Source organism: Lithobates pipiens, unplaced genomic scaffold (genome assembly GCF_037356315.1).
Source record: "Lithobates pipiens isolate NorthernLeopardFrog02 unplaced genomic scaffold, aLitPip1_a1.2 Scaffold_10, whole genome shotgun sequence".
Lineage (NCBI taxonomy): Eukaryota > Metazoa > Chordata > Amphibia > Anura > Ranidae > Lithobates > Lithobates pipiens.
The window spans coordinates 18-17,227 of NW_027507686.1; the positions used below are offsets into that span (position 1 = coordinate 18).

At 46.5% G+C, this 17,210-nt stretch overlaps 1 protein-coding gene across 1 annotated transcript in view; it reads left to right on the plus strand.

The window, feature by feature from the left end:
• Nucleotides 1–229: 229 nt before the first annotated feature.
• Nucleotides 230–17,210, plus strand: part of LOC143926521 (vacuolar protein sorting-associated protein 4A) — a gene marked incomplete at its 5' end in the record, with an annotated part of 33,244 nt that continues 16,263 nt past the window's right edge. The window contains 4 exon segments of the mRNA XM_077450316.1: nucleotides 230–349; nucleotides 2,012–2,168; nucleotides 4,956–5,104; nucleotides 7,605–7,686. Of these exon segments, the coding sequence (XP_077306442.1) occupies nucleotides 230–349; nucleotides 2,012–2,168; nucleotides 4,956–5,104; nucleotides 7,605–7,686 (508 nt within the window).

The following is a 17,210-nucleotide window of genomic DNA, read 5'->3' on the forward strand; positions in this document are numbered from 1 at the left end:
TCTAGATGGCAACTCGCCTCCTCATAGAAGGTTAGTAGATCAGGGGGGGGTGGATGGAGGAATCTGGGACAGTAAAGAATTACATCTGGTGGTAATAGGACAGACAGTCTCGTACATCTAGTCATACAACGTGTAGTCAGAGGTGTGATGAGCAGATATGAGTTTCCTGTTCTGATCATGTGACTTGGACCTTCCATTTTTCATTGTCTCCATCTTTGTCCTGTTATAGGTGCCATCGTCATGGAGAAGCCAAATGTCCGGTGGAACGATGTGGCTGGATTGGAAGGGGCAAAGGAAGCTTTGAAAGAAGCTGTGATATTGCCTATTAAATTCCCTCATCTATTCACAGGTCTGTGTTTTCCCATAATACTCCGATTCCTGAACGCGTCTCTGTAATTATCAGAGAACCTTCCATAGCGTTCTGATTTTCCTATAAAGATGCTCCTATGGTGTATTGCTCACACACTATACTGGAACCAGCCATGGAATTAGAAGGGTGCGGCCACCACTCCTGACTCCATGAAGTATGGGACCAGCAATCTTGTGTCAGAGTGCCGAGGTCTTCATTCTTCTATGATCACATGGATAGCAATGTTCCAGGACCACGAAGGCCCCCACCCCTCCCAGCATGTGATGACTGAGGAAGGGTTCGATATTAAACACTCCGCACTGATGGTCCAACTTTATTTAAATCAATCTGCTGCACACTGCACTATGGTCCTAAATTAGATCACAGTATAGGGAAAAAGTGCAGCACTGTCCCTTTAACGCTTTACATTGCCCAATTTGTGTCCTAATGACTCTCTATCCAGTCAGAAACATTCTAATCAATGACCCCCCACTCCCCTCCCCCTGGTAGTGCCGTCCACTCCTCCCCCCCCCTCCACTGGTAGTGCCGTCCACTCCCCCCCCCCCCCCTCCACTGGTAGTGCCGTCCACTCCCCCCCCCCCCTCCACTGGTAGTGCCGTCCACTCCTCCCCCCCCCTCCACTGGTAGTGCCGTCCACTCCTCCCCCCCCCCCCCCTCCACTGGTAGTGCCGTCCACTCCTCCCCCCCCCCCCTCCCCTCCACTGGTAGTGCCGTCCACTCCTCCCCCCCCCCTCCCCTCCACTGGTAGTGCCGTCCACTCCTCCCCCCCCCTCCCCTCCACTGGTAGTGCCGTCCACTCCTCCCCCCCCCTCCCCTCCACTGGTAGTGCCGTCCACTCCTCCCCCCCCCCTCCCCTCCACTGGTAGTGCCGTCCACTCCTCCCCCCCCCCCCTCCCCTCCACTGGTAGTGCCGTCCACTCCTCCCCCCCCCTCCCCTCCACTGGTAGTGCCGTCCACTCCTCCCCCCCCCCTCCCCTCCACTGGTAGTGCCGTCCACTCCTCCCCCCCCCCCTCCACTGGTAGTGCCGTCCACGAAACGTTGGCTTTCTCTGTGATTGTACCAGAATAAAGGGTTTGCGTGTCTCTGTACTGGCAACATATGTTATCCTATATGACCAGGATGTCCCTATTAAAAGGAAGGATGGCACTTCATACCCATAATCCAGCCTCTGGGACTCCTCACACTTTCCTACCTTTTTGTCATTGTGAATAAACAAACAAATCTTCACAACTTGCTGAAACTGATCAGGACCAGAATGTGATTAAAGTAGAACTGAAGGCAACCTGGGGGGTCATCAAGGAATTCCTGTCACTTCCTGTTTGGCTATGGGATAGGAAATGAAGGGAAATCTCCCCAATGGGACACATAGGGCAAAACAAAAATCTGACAGAGGTTATATCACCCCATTACTCCATTCAAGATGAAAAAAAAAAAAAAGTTTTGCCTCTAGTTCTACTTTAATGTCACATCAATTGTCCACAAAGGCGTAGTATGTTTTCACCTTGTAAGAAGTTAATAGCACCTTGTGGGGTCTGCTCCTAGGTGACACATGTATCCTTATTGTGGGTGACTTTAAATTGGCAACTTCCTCCATGAATTATCATCATGTGACCTCCCCCCTCCCCCATTCCTCTCTCCAGGAAAGCGAACCCCCTGGCGTGGTATCTTGCTGTTCGGACCCCCAGGAACAGGAAAATCTTACCTGGCCAAAGCTGTAGCAACCGAAGCCAATAACTCCACCTTCTTCTCTGTGTCGTCCTCGGATCTGATGTCCAAGTGGTTGGGAGAAAGTGAGAAGTAAGTGGGTTAAAGGAAAACTCCACCCAACTCCCTTCCCTTTGATTAAAATCTTTTAAAGATTTTTTAGTTCTCAACTCGTCGCCTACCTACAACTCTGACCAACATGCAAGAGGGGTATGGCCTAAATCTGGCCATACACTATACCATTAGATTGTACAATCTGCACATCATCTCCTTTTAGGTCAGAAATGTGTGTATGTGATAATAAAGTGACGAAATGCGTCAGGGCGTGGCCTACACGACGCTACCGGAAGTGAGGTGTGCGCTCCACCGCTGACCACAGACCAGGAAGTGATGCACAGTGTACACAGTGGAACACTTGTGGATGGCTCTGAGATCTGAATAATCGGTGAAGTACACATTTTTGAAATGCTGACGATATTTTAGACAATGTACGCAGATATTTAAATGGGTGATTTTATTGTTTTGTGCGAACCTTTTAAAAAATAAAACAGTATTATGCTATGTGCACACTTTGTTTTATTTTTATGATAAACTTGGAGGACTGCTTGGAACTGCAACGCTAAGGTGATATATTACTACACTCAAGGAAGTGACTACTCCTTAAGGCTTGTTTTTTCAGCAGTGTCTGGTGAGTTTAACCCCCTAGGGGGTACGCATCGCATGTGGTGAAGCACTCCCGGTTTATGGTGGAAGAAAGGTTGACAGCACTTTGATCACCTTGCAACGCTGATTAGATCACTATAGACACCTTATCTGCACACTAAGAACTTTCTAGTGATTTCTCGTACATTGTTGCTTCTGTAAAGGACTTTCTATAAAGCGCTGTTTTAATGCGGATGTTCTCAGATATATCTTGATGAATTGTTTGTATTACTTTATATATATTTTTGGCTCCTCTGTTGTAAAAAGTCTGTTTGCAGAAAAGTGAGCGAGTCAGAGCATGGACCCCCTGACCCCCTTCCCCACCTCTATGTACATTTTATATATATATATATATATATATATATATATATATATATATATATATATATATATATATATATATATATATATATATATATATATATATATATATATAAAATGTACATAGAGGTGGGGAAGGGGGTCAGGGGGTCCATGCTCTGACTCGCTCACTTTTCTGCAAACAGACTTTTTACAACAGAGGAGCCAAAAATACGTCTATAAAATGTGGAAAATAATACAATATATTTAATGAGTGTTTGGTGTTTAACCATTTGCCACGGGGCGACGTATCCGTACATCTCCTGACTTCCAGCCAGTATACCGCAATGATGGCGGCATCTTTTTATAGAGCTGGGGGAGATCTTTCTTGTAAAAGCAATCCTAGCAGCTAAATGGCATCCGGATTCCTTTTACAAGCAGCAGGAGGGGTTCTGCTATTGGAATGTCGCTCATAGATTAGATAATGTATGTAGGTTGTCGCCATTCCACAGGCGTACACCATTTTAAAGCGTGACATAACATCTTTTATATTTTACCAATTGGGAATTGTATTGCATTTTTGTGCAATAAAATTCATCCAAGTGTATTTTTTTTATTGTGTTTGAAAAAAAAAAAAACGAACAAATACTGTGTGACATAAAAAATGTCAACACCCACCATTTTATTCTTTAGGGCCTCTGCTTTAAAAAATGTATATAATGTTTGGGAGTTCTGAGTAGATTTTTACATGTATGTGAGAAGTGTCAGAAAAAGGCTGGGTTTTTAAGGGGTTAAAATAAAAAATGTTCTTCTTCAAATGATATTATTGGACACCAGAAGAAATCTGAATACATTCTGTAACCATTTTCTGCTGGCCATACACGCATTCAGATTAGTAATAATGTGTATTACAGGCTGCTAAAGAGAACTTGTCTCTGTATATTACGGGCTGGTAAAGAGAACCCGTCTCTGTGTATTACGGGCTGGTAAAGAGAACCTGTCTCTGTGTATTACGGGCTGGTAAAGAGAACCTGTCTCTGTATATTACAGGCTGGTAAAGAGAACCCGTCTCTGTGTATTACGGGCTGGTAAAGAGAACCCGTCTCTGTGTATTACGGGCTGGTAAAGAGAACCCGTCTCTGTGTATTACGGGCTGGTAAAGAGAACCCGTCTCTGTGTATTACGGGCTGGTAAAGAGAACCCGTCTCTGTGTATTACGGGCTGCTAAAGAGAACCTGTCTCTGTGTATTACAGGCTGCTAAAGAGAACCCGTCTGTGTATTACGGGCTGGTAAAAAGAACCTGTCTCTGTGTATTATTGTCTCTGTGTATTACGGGCTGGTAAAGAGAACCCGTCTCTGTGTATTACGGGCTGGTAAAGAGAACCCGTCTCTGTGTATTACGGGCTGGTAAAGAGAACCCGTCTCTGTGTATTACGGGCTGCTAAAGAGAACCCGTCTCTGTGTATTACGGGCTGCTAAAGAGAACCCGTCTCTGTGTATTACGGGCTGCTAAAGAGAATCCGTCTCTGTGTATTACGGGCTGCTAAAGAGAATCTGTCTCTGTGTATTACGGGCTGGTAAAGAGAATCTGTCTCTGTGTAATACGGGCTGGTAAAGAGAACCCGTCTCTGTGTTATATGGGCTGGTAAAGAGAACCCATCTCTGTGTATTACGGGCTGGTAAAGAGAACCCGTCTCTGTGTTATATGGGCTGGTAAAGAGAACCCATCTCTGTGTATTATGGGCTGGTAAAGAGAACCCGTCTGTGTATTACGGGCTGGTAAAGAGAACCCGTCTCTGTGTATTACGGGCTGGTAAAGAGAACCTGTCTCTGTATATTACAGGCTGGTAAACAGAACCCATCTCTGTGTATTACAGGCTGGTAAAGAACCTGTTTGAATTAGCACGACAACATAAACCTTCCATCATTTTCATCGATGAGGTGGACTCCCTCTGCGGCTCTCGGAATGAAAATGAAAGTGAAGCTGCCCGCAGAATCAAGACGGAGTTCCTGGTGCAGATGCAAGGTACGGTACACTTCCTTCATTCTACAGCCAGACCTCATAGATGGCACACCGCTACATCCTTAGAGTGGAACTAAACCCTCCTATCATTTCAGCCAAGGAAGCTGCCATCTGGGCCTCTGTTTAATCTTCAGCTGCCATGATGCTGCAAATGTGATCGGTTATGATGCCGAACATTGGATGATTTGCCCGAGCACAACCAATGTGACAGTTACATTCCCGACGCGTGCCAGAAATGTAACCGTTTTAGTTTTAGTCGATAGATTTACTTCCATTTTAAAGTAGATGGAAATCCAACCGGATGTTGTTTTAGTTTGTAAATTGCCATCTACTATAAACAACTGACATAGGTTTTTCTTTTCAAATAAATACCTTTTTCACATTTCATTGCTGCTGATCGCCTCCAACCACTTACAGTAATTTCTTGCCTACCTTTGCTTGCTCGAGTGGCGGTCGACGGCCATTGCTCTGGGCAGATTTTCTGATGACTGCAACTGAGGCGCTTTACAGGCACTATAGCGCTAAAAGTCAGGCCTGCAAATCGCCTCTCCTGTCACTGCAGTGTGAGATCCCGAGAGTTTTCACACTAGAGCGGTGTGATTGCTGGACATTAAAAGTCCTGCAAGCAGCGCTCAAGCACCTGCAAAGTGCAGCGGCGCTGTGTGGGTGCCATTAACCCTTTATTTGGGCGCTAGCAGCTGAAAAGCACCTCTAAAACAACGGTAAATCGTCGCTAAATGTAGCTGCGCTTTACTGCTGAAGCCCCGTGCCTCAGTGTGAAAGTGTCCTTAATGCCCTTAAACAGATTAAAGATTATTTTGCATAAACATATTAAAGGAGAAGTCCAGGCTGAGCTCGTTTGGCTGGGCTCCTCCTACGGGTGACAGGATAAAAGTTTGTTTTGCACTCCTGTGACCCGTTTTCAGCAGAGAGTGGTCTGAAGTTCGCTTTCTGCTGACGTCACGGACATCAGTCCAAGCACCGCGTCATCCTGACAATGGGAGTCGGGATCTGCCAGGTTCCTCTCAGCGAGCTGCGCCTCGCACCTCTACAGCTCAGCACTTCAGTGAGTGCGCGGGAAGGGGGTGGGGGCAGGGTGAAGATCTGCTGATTGCCAGTCTGCAGCTCTCTGCTCAGGGAGCTGAGAGAACCGAGCCATCAGTGGTGATCGATCGCTCGGTTCTCAGTGCAGAGACGCCGGGGGACAGATGTTTCATCCACCTAGGTAAGTGTGAATATGGGAAAAACGACTTCCCGCCTGCTATATAGACAAATGATGGTGGACGGGGTGCTCTGTTCTGGTACAACGTCCTATGACGTCGCCCCAGTCTCGCTGCGATCATGGGCATGCTGTGCCACTGGCAGACGGCGCAATCCCGATCTGTAAAGAGCTGTGTCCAATCACAGCTGATCAAATGTAAACAAAGGAAATGTAAGTCATCATGTCTCCTCCCCTCACACTGACATCATTTCCTTACAGGGGAGACATGCACAGGTAATCAGGTGCAGCCCCAACAGTGCCCATCAGTGATGCCAGTCACTGCCGCCTCATGGGCACCCATCACTGCCGCCTCATGGGCACCCATCCATGTAGGGGGAAAAAAAATACTTATTTACAAAATTTTCTGACAGAAACAAAGAAATTTTTTTATTATTTTTTTCCAAATTTTCAGTCTTTTTTTTTTTTTCTTGTTTTAATAAAACCGGCAGAGGTGATTAAATACCACCTAAAGAAATCTCTATTTGTGTGTGCCCGGTATTGGGGGAGTGGGGCAGGAAGGGTGTGAGAGTGACCAGTAGTGGGGGTAGGGGACAGGAAGGGGGTGAGAGTGCCCAGTATTGAGGAAGTGGGGATAGGGGACAGGAAGGGGGTGAGAGTGCCCGGTATTTGGGGGGGGGGCAGGAAGGGGGTGAGAGTGCCCGGTATTTGGGGGGGCAGGAAGGGGTGAGATTGCCTAGTATTGGGGGGCAGAAAGGGGGTGAGAGTGCCCGGTATTGGGGGGGGGGGGCAGTAAGGGGGTGAGAGTGCCCGGTATTGGGGGGGGGGGGCAGTAAGGGGGTGAGAGTGCCCGGTATTGGGGGGGGCAGGAAGGGGGTGAGAGTGCCCGGTATTGGGGGGGGGGCAGGAAGTGGGTGAGAGTGCCTGGTATTGGGGGGGCAGGAAGTGGGTGAGTGCCTGGTATTGGGGGGGCAGGAAGTGGGTGAGTGCCTGGTATTGGGGGGGCAGGAAGTGGGTGAGAGTGCCCGGTATTGGGGGGGGCAGGAAGTGGGTGAGAGTGCCTGGTATTGGGGGGGGCAGGAAGCGGGTGAGAGTGCCTGGTATTGGGTTGGGGGGTAGAGGGCAGGAAGTGGGTGAGTGCCTGGTATTGGGGGATGGGGGGCAGGAAGGAGGTGAGAGGGGTTATTGAAGAGGTTAAAGATTGGGTTTCCATTCTGTCGGTTCCCTGGCAGTACAGCATGTGACCTGGGTCCCACATAACACAATGCCACTCTCTCCTCCTAGGTGTCGGCAATAACAATGATGGAATCCTTGTCCTGGGCGCTACAAACATACCCTGGGTGCTGGACTCTGCCATCCGAAGAAGGTAAGAGCGCCATCCGCTGTCTGTGTTGGTGCTGTGTGGAAGCCAAACTCCAACAATTGTGGATTTGTTTGTATTTAAGGATAGAGAGGGGGAGGGGTTAGTACTACTCAAAGGTTTTTATTGCTGTCTGTGTCCCCACTGGGGAGTCCCAATAACAAGGTGTCACCATCAGAGGAAGTTATGGGGAAGGATTAGAACCTCTGCTCTGTATTTATTTTCTTGCCCCAGTGACCCTGCAGCTGTCTGTCTTCCTCCCTTGGTGACCCCCATTCCCCTCATTTCCTGTCCTGGTGTCACCGCAGTGCAAACCTTAGACAATGAAATCTTCAGTTTAAATCTGCTAAATATATTCCAGGTGCATCAAAACAAAAGGCGTGTAAAGTCTTATGAATTAATGAATGAATAACTTGTAAAGTGCTACAATGTGAACTGAATCGCCTCAAGGCGCTGGATTCGTCCTGTGTTGTCAAGCTTCTTTAGAAGAGGTAGGTCTTGAGTTTTTCCTAAAGGCCTGATGGTTTTCTTCCATGCGGATGTACGTCGGTAGAGCATTCCATAGCCGTGGTCCATAGCCGTGGTCCTTAGACTGCGAATCTCCTTTCTCCCTTTGATTTGTAATGGGATTTGGTAATGTGGAGAAGGTTTTGGTTAGATGATCGAAGGCTGTGATTGGGTGTTGAGTATTGTGGTCCACTGTATCGAACAGGTCCAACAGTACCAGGACATGATTATCCTTCATCTGCTGCTTCGAGGGTGTTGTCTCATATCTTGAGGAGTGCCGTTTCTGTTCCTTTGCCTGGGCGGAAGCCTAATTGCAGAGGATCCAGGAGTTTGTGTGTCCAGGTGGCGTTGTAGCTGTTGTACTACCGCTTTCTCCATAATCTTGGAAATGGTGTTAAGGCTTGTTATCGGTCTGCGGTGGTTAGGGTCCTGAGGGTCGAGGTTGGGTTTCTTTAGCAGGGGTTTGACGATGCCTTGTTTGAGGGTGCCCAGAACAATCCCTTCTTTAAATGACTGATTTATGAGGTAGGGGTACGCATCTTCACTTACCTCACGATTCGATTCTGCGATGCATCATGATACATCACGATCAATACCCAAGTGCCCATGATTTTCAACTTTTCATCAAAAAATAAATGCATTAATGCAAGCAGTCAGAAATTGAAGAAATATATTTGTTTGTATCTGCTATTTAAACAAATTACACCAAGCACCCTGCTTATAGCAAAGTCTGACCATGAACAACATGAACAGTGCAGCAGACAACAGTATTTATTTATTTAAAAGAGTACTGTGACATCAAAACCTGTTGTGTAGTACAGTGCTGGCCAGGTAAAGTAGTTTACATTTTAATATTTGTTATGCAGAAGTAAACTACTTGTAACAGTAACACTACCACCTACATCTATAAAACAGAGCACTTCCACTTCCTGACTGAGTGGCAAACACAATGAACCTATAACACAGTCACACAGTGTGTTGCAGAACTTCCTGATTCACCGTGATGATTGTTTGCCAATGCCACCACTACTGCCCAGTGAGTCAACAGCACAGATCACCTAGATCAGCGTTATAAGCTCTCAGAGTTGTGTCACCCAGTCACTTTACAGAAAACGTTACCAGCACTCTACCACGGTATATACCTGGCTGTAACTGAAGCCAACCCAAGCCACCATTAGAGGAAGCTGGAAAATCCTTGACATAATAAATTGAAGCTTAAAACCTTGATCTAAACTGTTATGGTATCAGAAATACACACGTCAGAATCAGAATCATGTGAAAGGGTGGGCCACAGTCAGGTAGGTAATGGGCATTGGCACAGCCACTCATTGTCATCAGGTCAGTGAGTGTGTGTTTTTTCTCGTGTGTGTGTGTGTGTGTGTTTGTGATCCAATTGTTTTGGATCCCGGACAAATCTCTGGCCGAGTTATCTGCACCTGGTCTAATTCAAATGTCCATGCATGCATGTTTAGAAGGAGTACGCTGACACACACTGTTCAGTGAAAAACTTCCTTTATTGCTCTGGGCATATAGCCCCCTTTATAGTAGAAGATGACTCATTGTTTGCAAAGCATCATCTCAGGTGTATTCTGTGCTGTCAAGCAGAGATTGGAGGACCCTTATCTAAGGGGTCCTGGCCAGTTTCATCCAGGTTTTCTGCTGATGGCTTGTGGACTCCTGGACTCACTCCGATGGGAGGGGGTCTCTAGGTGAAGCATTTTGAGTAAGGAGATTCAGCATATATTTTGACATAATAGAAAATAGTCATTTAACCACTTCAATACTGGGCACTTAAACACCTTCCTGCCCAGACCAATTTTGAGCTTTCAGCGCTGTCGCACTTTGAATGACAATTGCGCGGTCATGCTACACTGTACCCAAATGAAATTTTTATCATTTTTTTCCCACAAATAGAGCTTTCTTTTGATGGTATTTGATCACCTCTACGTTTTTTTTTTTTTGCGCTACAAATAAAAAAATACCGAAAATTTTGAAAAAAAAAAATGTTTTTTTTTTTGTTTCAGTTTCAAAACTTTGTAAATAAGTACGTTTTCTCCTTCACTGATGGGCACTGATGGGGCTACACTGATGGGCACTGATAAGGCGGCACTGATGGGCACCAATGAAGTGGCACTGATGAGGTGGCATTGATGGACACTGATAGGCGGCACGGATGGGCGACACGGATGGACACTGATAGGTGGCACAAATTGGCACTGATAGCTGGCACGGATGGGCATGGATAGGCGGCACAGATGGGCATGGATAGGCGGCACAGATGGGCATGGATAGGCGGCACAGATGGGCACGGATGGGCACTCATAGGCGGCACAGGTGGGCACTCATAACAGATGGGCACTCATAGGCGGCATTGGTTTTATAATGTACTAATGGATGCCAATCAGTGCCAAACAATAATGCATGTCAATCAGTGATGCCCATTGTGGGCACTGATTGGCATCCATTATGGGCACTGATTGGCATCCATTGTGCTGACCATGGGCATCCCTGGTGGTCTAGGGAGGATTACCTTTTCCCTGGTGGTGTTCCTGGTGGGCATCCTCAGGGGGGCTGTGCTGATAATCGATCAGCACAGACCCCCCCCTGTCAGAGGAGCAGGCGATCGGCTCTCCTCTACTCACGTCTGACAGACGCGAGTGAGGAAAAGCCGATCACCGGCTCTTCCCATTTACACTGTGATCAGCCGTGATTGGACACGGCTGATCACGTGGTAAAGAGTCTCCGTCGGAGACTCTTTACCGAGATCGTAGTTGCCGGGTGTCAGACTGACACCCCGCAACAACGATCGCCGCGATGCGCGCCCCCGGGGGCGCGCAGCGGCTCATAATCCTGAGGGCGTCATATGACGTCCGGTCGGGATTATCAAACCACTTTGCCGCCGTCTATTTGTAATAGGGCAGGCGGCAAGTGGTTAATCAAAGTATTAAACAATCCATAACCCAATAAAGATTAAATTTACTCCAGGTTTTAAGGTTCAGTTTATTCTCTCAAAGATTTGCCTTCCTCTGGTGGCTTGGCAGGCGTCAGTTGTCTGGAATTAAATATAATTTTTAGAATTTATTTAGCTGAGGGTTAAGTTGACCCCCCCCCAAAATTGACATTTGACAATCATACAGTTTATACACACATCAAGTGTGAAAATTTAATGGACACATTTTTGAAGATTGTGTCTGACACAATCTTCAAAAATAAACCATTCTTTCCATCTCCCCCCAGTGCTAGAAAAGCTTGTTCACTGACACACAAGTCGTCACTCAGTAATACCTGCACTCTACCACGATACACCTGTAACTGAAGCCAAGCCACGCCACCATTAGAGGAAGCCCAAAAATGCTTGACAGAATAAATTATCAATTGAAGCTTAAAACCTTGAGTTAAAGAGGAAGTAAACCCTTTCAAACCACTTTGACCTACAGGTAAGCCTAGATTAAGGCTTACCTGTAGGTCCAAGCAATATCTCCTAAACCTATATGGTTTAGGAGATATTTGCCCGAAAATGGGCACCGCTGTCTACGGCGCATGCGCCGTAGACAGCGGCGCGCAGGCGCACTAAATGCGGCAAGTCCAAGAATGGATCTGCCTAATTTGTCGACTCCCGTGCGCATGCGCGGGAGTGACGTCATCGCGGCTTCGCCGAATGGCAGCGGCGGAGCTGCGAGACGCGACTCCCGTGCACATGCGCGGGAGTGACGTCATCGCGGCTTCGCCGCTGTCATTCGTCGGAGCCGCGAGACGCCACCAGCAAGATGGATGCGGCGGACTACAGGGGACAGCGGCGACTTCGCCTGCTCCTGTGTCAGGTAAGTGACACATAATGAGCTACTATGCGATGCGATGCATAGTAGTCCATTATGCTTTACCTTTGCAGGGAAAAAAAGAGGAAGTAAACCCATTAGGGTTTACTTCCTCTTTAAACCGTTATAGGATCAGAAATGCACACAATACCACAAAGAAAAAAAACACACGTCAGACGGTGTGTGATTTTTCTTTTGTGTATTGGTGACTTGGTGTGATCCAATAGAGATTTACTCCAGGTTTTAAGATTCAATTTATTCTTTCAAGGATTTGCATTCCTCTGGTGGCTTGGCGGGCGTCAGTTGTCTGGAATTAAATATAGAATTGGTTGAAGGTTAAACCCCTAAAACAGACAGTCAAAGAGCATGACAGACACACTGTGACAAACATGCCATTAGTTTGTCACAGTGAAAACTAAAAATTCAAAATGGACAGTTGGACACACAATAACAGTAGAACTAGAAAACCATTCTCCATCTCCTCCAGTGCTAGAAAAGTTCTAACAAATATAATATATATCATATAATACTCCAGGTTGAGGTTCACCGTGATCATCATTGTTTGTTTGCAAGTGCCACTGCCACAGCCACCTTGCCGGCAGGTCTGCTGCCAGCCTGCCACCACCAGTGAGCCTGAGTCAACAACAGTGTGACTGCGTTGACATTGACAGCGCGCTAGACTAGAGTGGCATAACTGTCGTTTATAAGGTCTTCTTGACAATAACATACGGATTGGGAATAGATTAGGGACTCGGGAGGGAGAGGGGAAAAGGGAAGGGGGGAAAGGGAAAAGGGAAAGAGGGAGAAAGAGAGAAAGGGAGAGGGGGGGAGAGAGAGAGAGAAGGAAAAGGGAAGGGAGGAAAGGGAAAAGGGAAAGAGGGAGAAAGGGAGAGGGGGATAGGGGAACGGGAAAAGGGGAATAGGGGAAGGGAAAGGGGAAAGAGGGCCTTTTAATTAAAATCTGCAAAAAACAAAAATCATTATATCAATGGCAGACAGTGCTATAAACAAACAAATATATACAATTAACACCGCTGGTGTGGCAGACTGGAAGTGGGCACTGGGCAGGGCAGGGGCACTGGCAGATACGTAACGACAGTACAGCATCACTTCCTGGATGTGACTAAAATCACAAAAAAAAGACAGAAAAAACAAAAATGGATCACTGCAAGGCGCAAGCAATGCTGCTTAGCATTTGGGAATGTGTAGATTTTTCTGTAAGAACACTAGCTGATCCACATGCTCTGGTTTGAGGGTGCTTATTTTTGCAGTTACCACATCTCCTACAGTGGAAAAAACCCTCTCTGCAGACACGCTTGTGCCTGGAATACACAAGTATTGCTTTGACAGCTGAGAAAGGAGGAGAAACATGACCTCATGCTCACGCCACCAGTTCAAAGGGTCCTCGATGAGAGGCAGAGGTGGGGCTTTACAATATTTTTCCATTTCCTCTTCAGCCTTGGCATAGGGGGTCTTGGGTTCTATTGTACCTTCAGTGTCAGTGAAAGACTGTCCGAATAAAGTCATGAGCAGCGATCTTTCTTTTGGGAGGAGATGGAGCATGGTTGTCCTCGATGGCTGAACTTTCTTCTTCTTCCAGAGTTTCTTTTCTTCTAGGCACTCCAACTTCATCCTCATCATGTGTCCTAGATGTAATCTGTGTTTGAACAAAAAATAATAGAAAAAAAATAAATAAAACACATTGTCAATTGCCTATGATTCTGATGGGGTGATGGAAAAGCACAGGAAACGGACGGTGCAGTTCCCGCACCACATCAGATTCAGAAGCATGGCTTACAAGTCACACCACACCACACAGTTCCAGTTTGTTTCAAGAAACATGATGAAATTCAAATTAAGTTTAATTACCTCCAAGGATGCAGCCTCCTCAGTCACTCCTTTGTATATCTCCAATCTCTCCTCCTCTGTGAGGATAAAAGGATCTTCTCTGCCTCACTGTTGTACCTCTTCTGGAGATCTGTTCTGATGGCATTCTTTATCTCATGGATCATGGGTGTGTCTCCCATAGTGTCTGTCATGCTCTGGAGGAGTTGTTCATTTAGAGGGGCAATGAGAGAAACTGTTGGATTGCGCTCTTCTGACATCAGCATGGTTGCATCCTTCATTGGCTTTAATGCACTCACAGCGTCCTCTGCATTTGATGCATCTGTTTCGTTGAGAGTGCAGAGATCGGACTCTCCTTTTCTGACTTCTGGAGACAGCAAGGTTGTTGTTCTAAGAACCTCTCGACCATATCGTATGCACTGTTCCATCTTGTTGGCACATCAGTTATCAGCTTATGATTCTTCAGGCCAAGACATTTCTGTTTCTCTTTTAGACAGTGGCTTGCTCTAGTGCTGCGGTGAAAGAATGTGGATATCCGTCGCACTCTGCCAAGAAGCCTGGATAGTGTTGCCACTTTCAGCGCTCGCTGGGATGCAAGGTTTAGCGTATGGGTGAAGCATTTCACATGGGGGAATTTCCCAACTTGAGCTGCAACTATCATGTATGACGCGTTGTCGGTCACAAGCACTACAGATTTATCGGACAGTTGCCATTCTTCCACAACTCCAGACAGTAACTCTGCCAGATGAGCACCCGTGTGAGATTCATAAATGGCTCTCGTTTGTAGCACATGCGACATGATCTGCCAGTCCTGTGCTGTTATTGTAACATAAGACTCCATCGTGACTGAAGTCCATGAATCACATTATTGCGGCTCGACTTGCTTGGCTCATTGACGCAATTATCTGAGCTTTGGTTTGCGTGGTAGAGTGCAGGTATAAAGTTTTCTGTAAAGTGACTTTGTGACGGGATCTTGTAACGCGGCTCTATCGTCTTCAAAAGGTAGCGAAACCCAGTGTTGTCCAAAACAGAGTAAGGGCGCAGGTCCTTAGCTATGAAAGTTGCTACAGCTTTTGTTATTCTCTTCCCCTTTTCAGAGTTGGGCGGCAAAGTTGAGATTATTGCTGCATCAATTCTTGGCTGAGCTCGCTCTTTTTCCTTGGCACTGGTGGTGGTAGTGGCAGGTTTTAGCATCTCTGAGTGAAAACGGCTAGCATGGTTTCTCAAATTAGTAGTATTCCCTAGATATTTAATTTTTGTGTGACAGGCTTTACACACAGCGTATGACTTGTCCAATTCGTGCTTCCCACTTTGCTCATGTTCATAAAGCCAAAATGTGCCCAGATGTTAGCTTTTAAAAAGCTAGGTGCATTTTTTATTTCCCGTTCTTTTTGGTCTCCTGCCATTTTTACTAGTCTAGCATCATGCCATGTAATTGTGACAGGGGTGATGACAATGTTGTCTACAAACTCTGTCAGTATTACAGATACAGATTAGATTTTGATATTTGTATTATTTTAGATTATATTATATATTAATTTATCTTAGTTTGGTAGTACCGTATTACCATACCCTACCACCTCTTTTTAGTCTAGTACTACTAGTGTGTATGACAGAGACACTCAGACAGGGAGTTTGGTTACCCCTACCTGTGATGACCATGAGTGAGCTGAGTGCAGTGCTGTTCTGGTGCTAGAGCAGGTCTCTCTCTCCTCCTCTCCTGCTGCTGCCTATGAGTGAGGACTGGAATCTGAGAGGACAGGACAGAAGAATGACCAGTTTAGTGACTGTACTAGTTCTTCCACTGTGTGTGTGTGTGTGTGTGTGTGTGTGTGTGGGTTAGTGACACTAACATGACAAATGACAATGACACAGTTACCTACCTGATTGATTTGATGATGGTACTGACTCTGAGCTTAGTGGCAGCCAGTGTGGCACTGTGTCTGACTGGCAGTGGCACCCAGGTGCTCTGGACGGAGCTGGTCTCTCTCCTCTGCTCTCCTGCTGCTTGTGAGGACAGCGCGGCCTAGCTCGGGTCTCTCTCCCAGTCCTGACTCCTGTCACTGTGTCCTCCTGAGTCGGGTGATGGGCCTGATGAGGCACTGACGGACGGTCTGTCGGCCTCCCTCTCCCCCTGTAACAATGGCAGTCTGTGCTCTGTGCTGGCCTGGGGAGGAAGGAAGCCCACTGGGTGGAAAGCTCTGGGGGGGACTGGGACTCGGAGGAGGTCAGACTGCAGGGCCGGTGTCTTCTTCTCCTCTCTCTGAGCCGAGACACAGGGGGATGACGTCAGCAGGAGGCATGAGAAAACGGCGTGAAAGCTTCGGCTGCTTTCGGTTCCACTCGGAGGTGACGTCATCCTCAATAATCGATTACTTAAAGCTACAGCATCGATGCCGCATCGTGGACGGTCGAAGGCCGATGCATCGATTCGGCGATTAATTTCAACACCCCTATTATGAGGTGAGTTATGGTCCGAGCCAAGATCTCGGAATTGGTGATGTGCTGTCTCTGAGGTTTTTGATTATTTTTTTATTGGGGTCAGAGAAAACTTCAGTGGTTGTGGGATGTTCGTGCCTTCTTTTTGCTTTGGTTGAATGAGGTTGTTTGTTTTTCTGGTGAATTGTTTTCCGGATGATGATGATGATTTTATCGATGAAAAAAATATGATAACTCATTACAGAAATCTTGGGTTTTGTTTGCTGGGGGCACTAAGCAGGTAGGGTTCATCAACTGAGCGACTATTTTGAAAAGCTCCTGAGGGTGGTTTAAGGCCGATGAGATGGTATTCGAGAAATAATATTTTTTTAGCTTTGAACATTGCTTTGTGATATTTCTCTGTGAGTCCTTTGTAGTTTGTGTGGTTTTCCTTGGTAGGATTTCTTCTCCATGCTCTTTCGGCTCTTCTGCGTTCTTGCTTGAGTAGAGTGAGAGTGCCTTTAAACCATGGCGAGTTTTCTTCTTCGGGAGAGTGTCCTGCGCTTTGGAGCACTGAGTCTGCTGTTTGTAGTAATGCCTTGTTTAAGGAGTTGTGTTCCGTTGAGTGGCTTAAATTCAGCGTTATTGCATTCACAGCAAATTATTTAATTGCGTAATTTGCACAGTAGCAGTTGTTTTTTTGTTTGATAATGTGGTTTTGAAGATTTCAGAGTGTAGTTTCCTCTGCGATCTGGTCTGATGAGTTGTTGTTGCAATGGTAGTGGTATGTTGTCGAGTATGTTGATGTCCATATTTTGTTTGAAGATGAGGTCCAGGGTGTGTCCTGAACCATGTGTTGGAGTCTTTATCAGTTGCTGGAGACCCAGTTCTTCCAGTTGGTTGATGCATGCGGTCGCAATAGGGTCTTGGATAGAGTTTGCACAG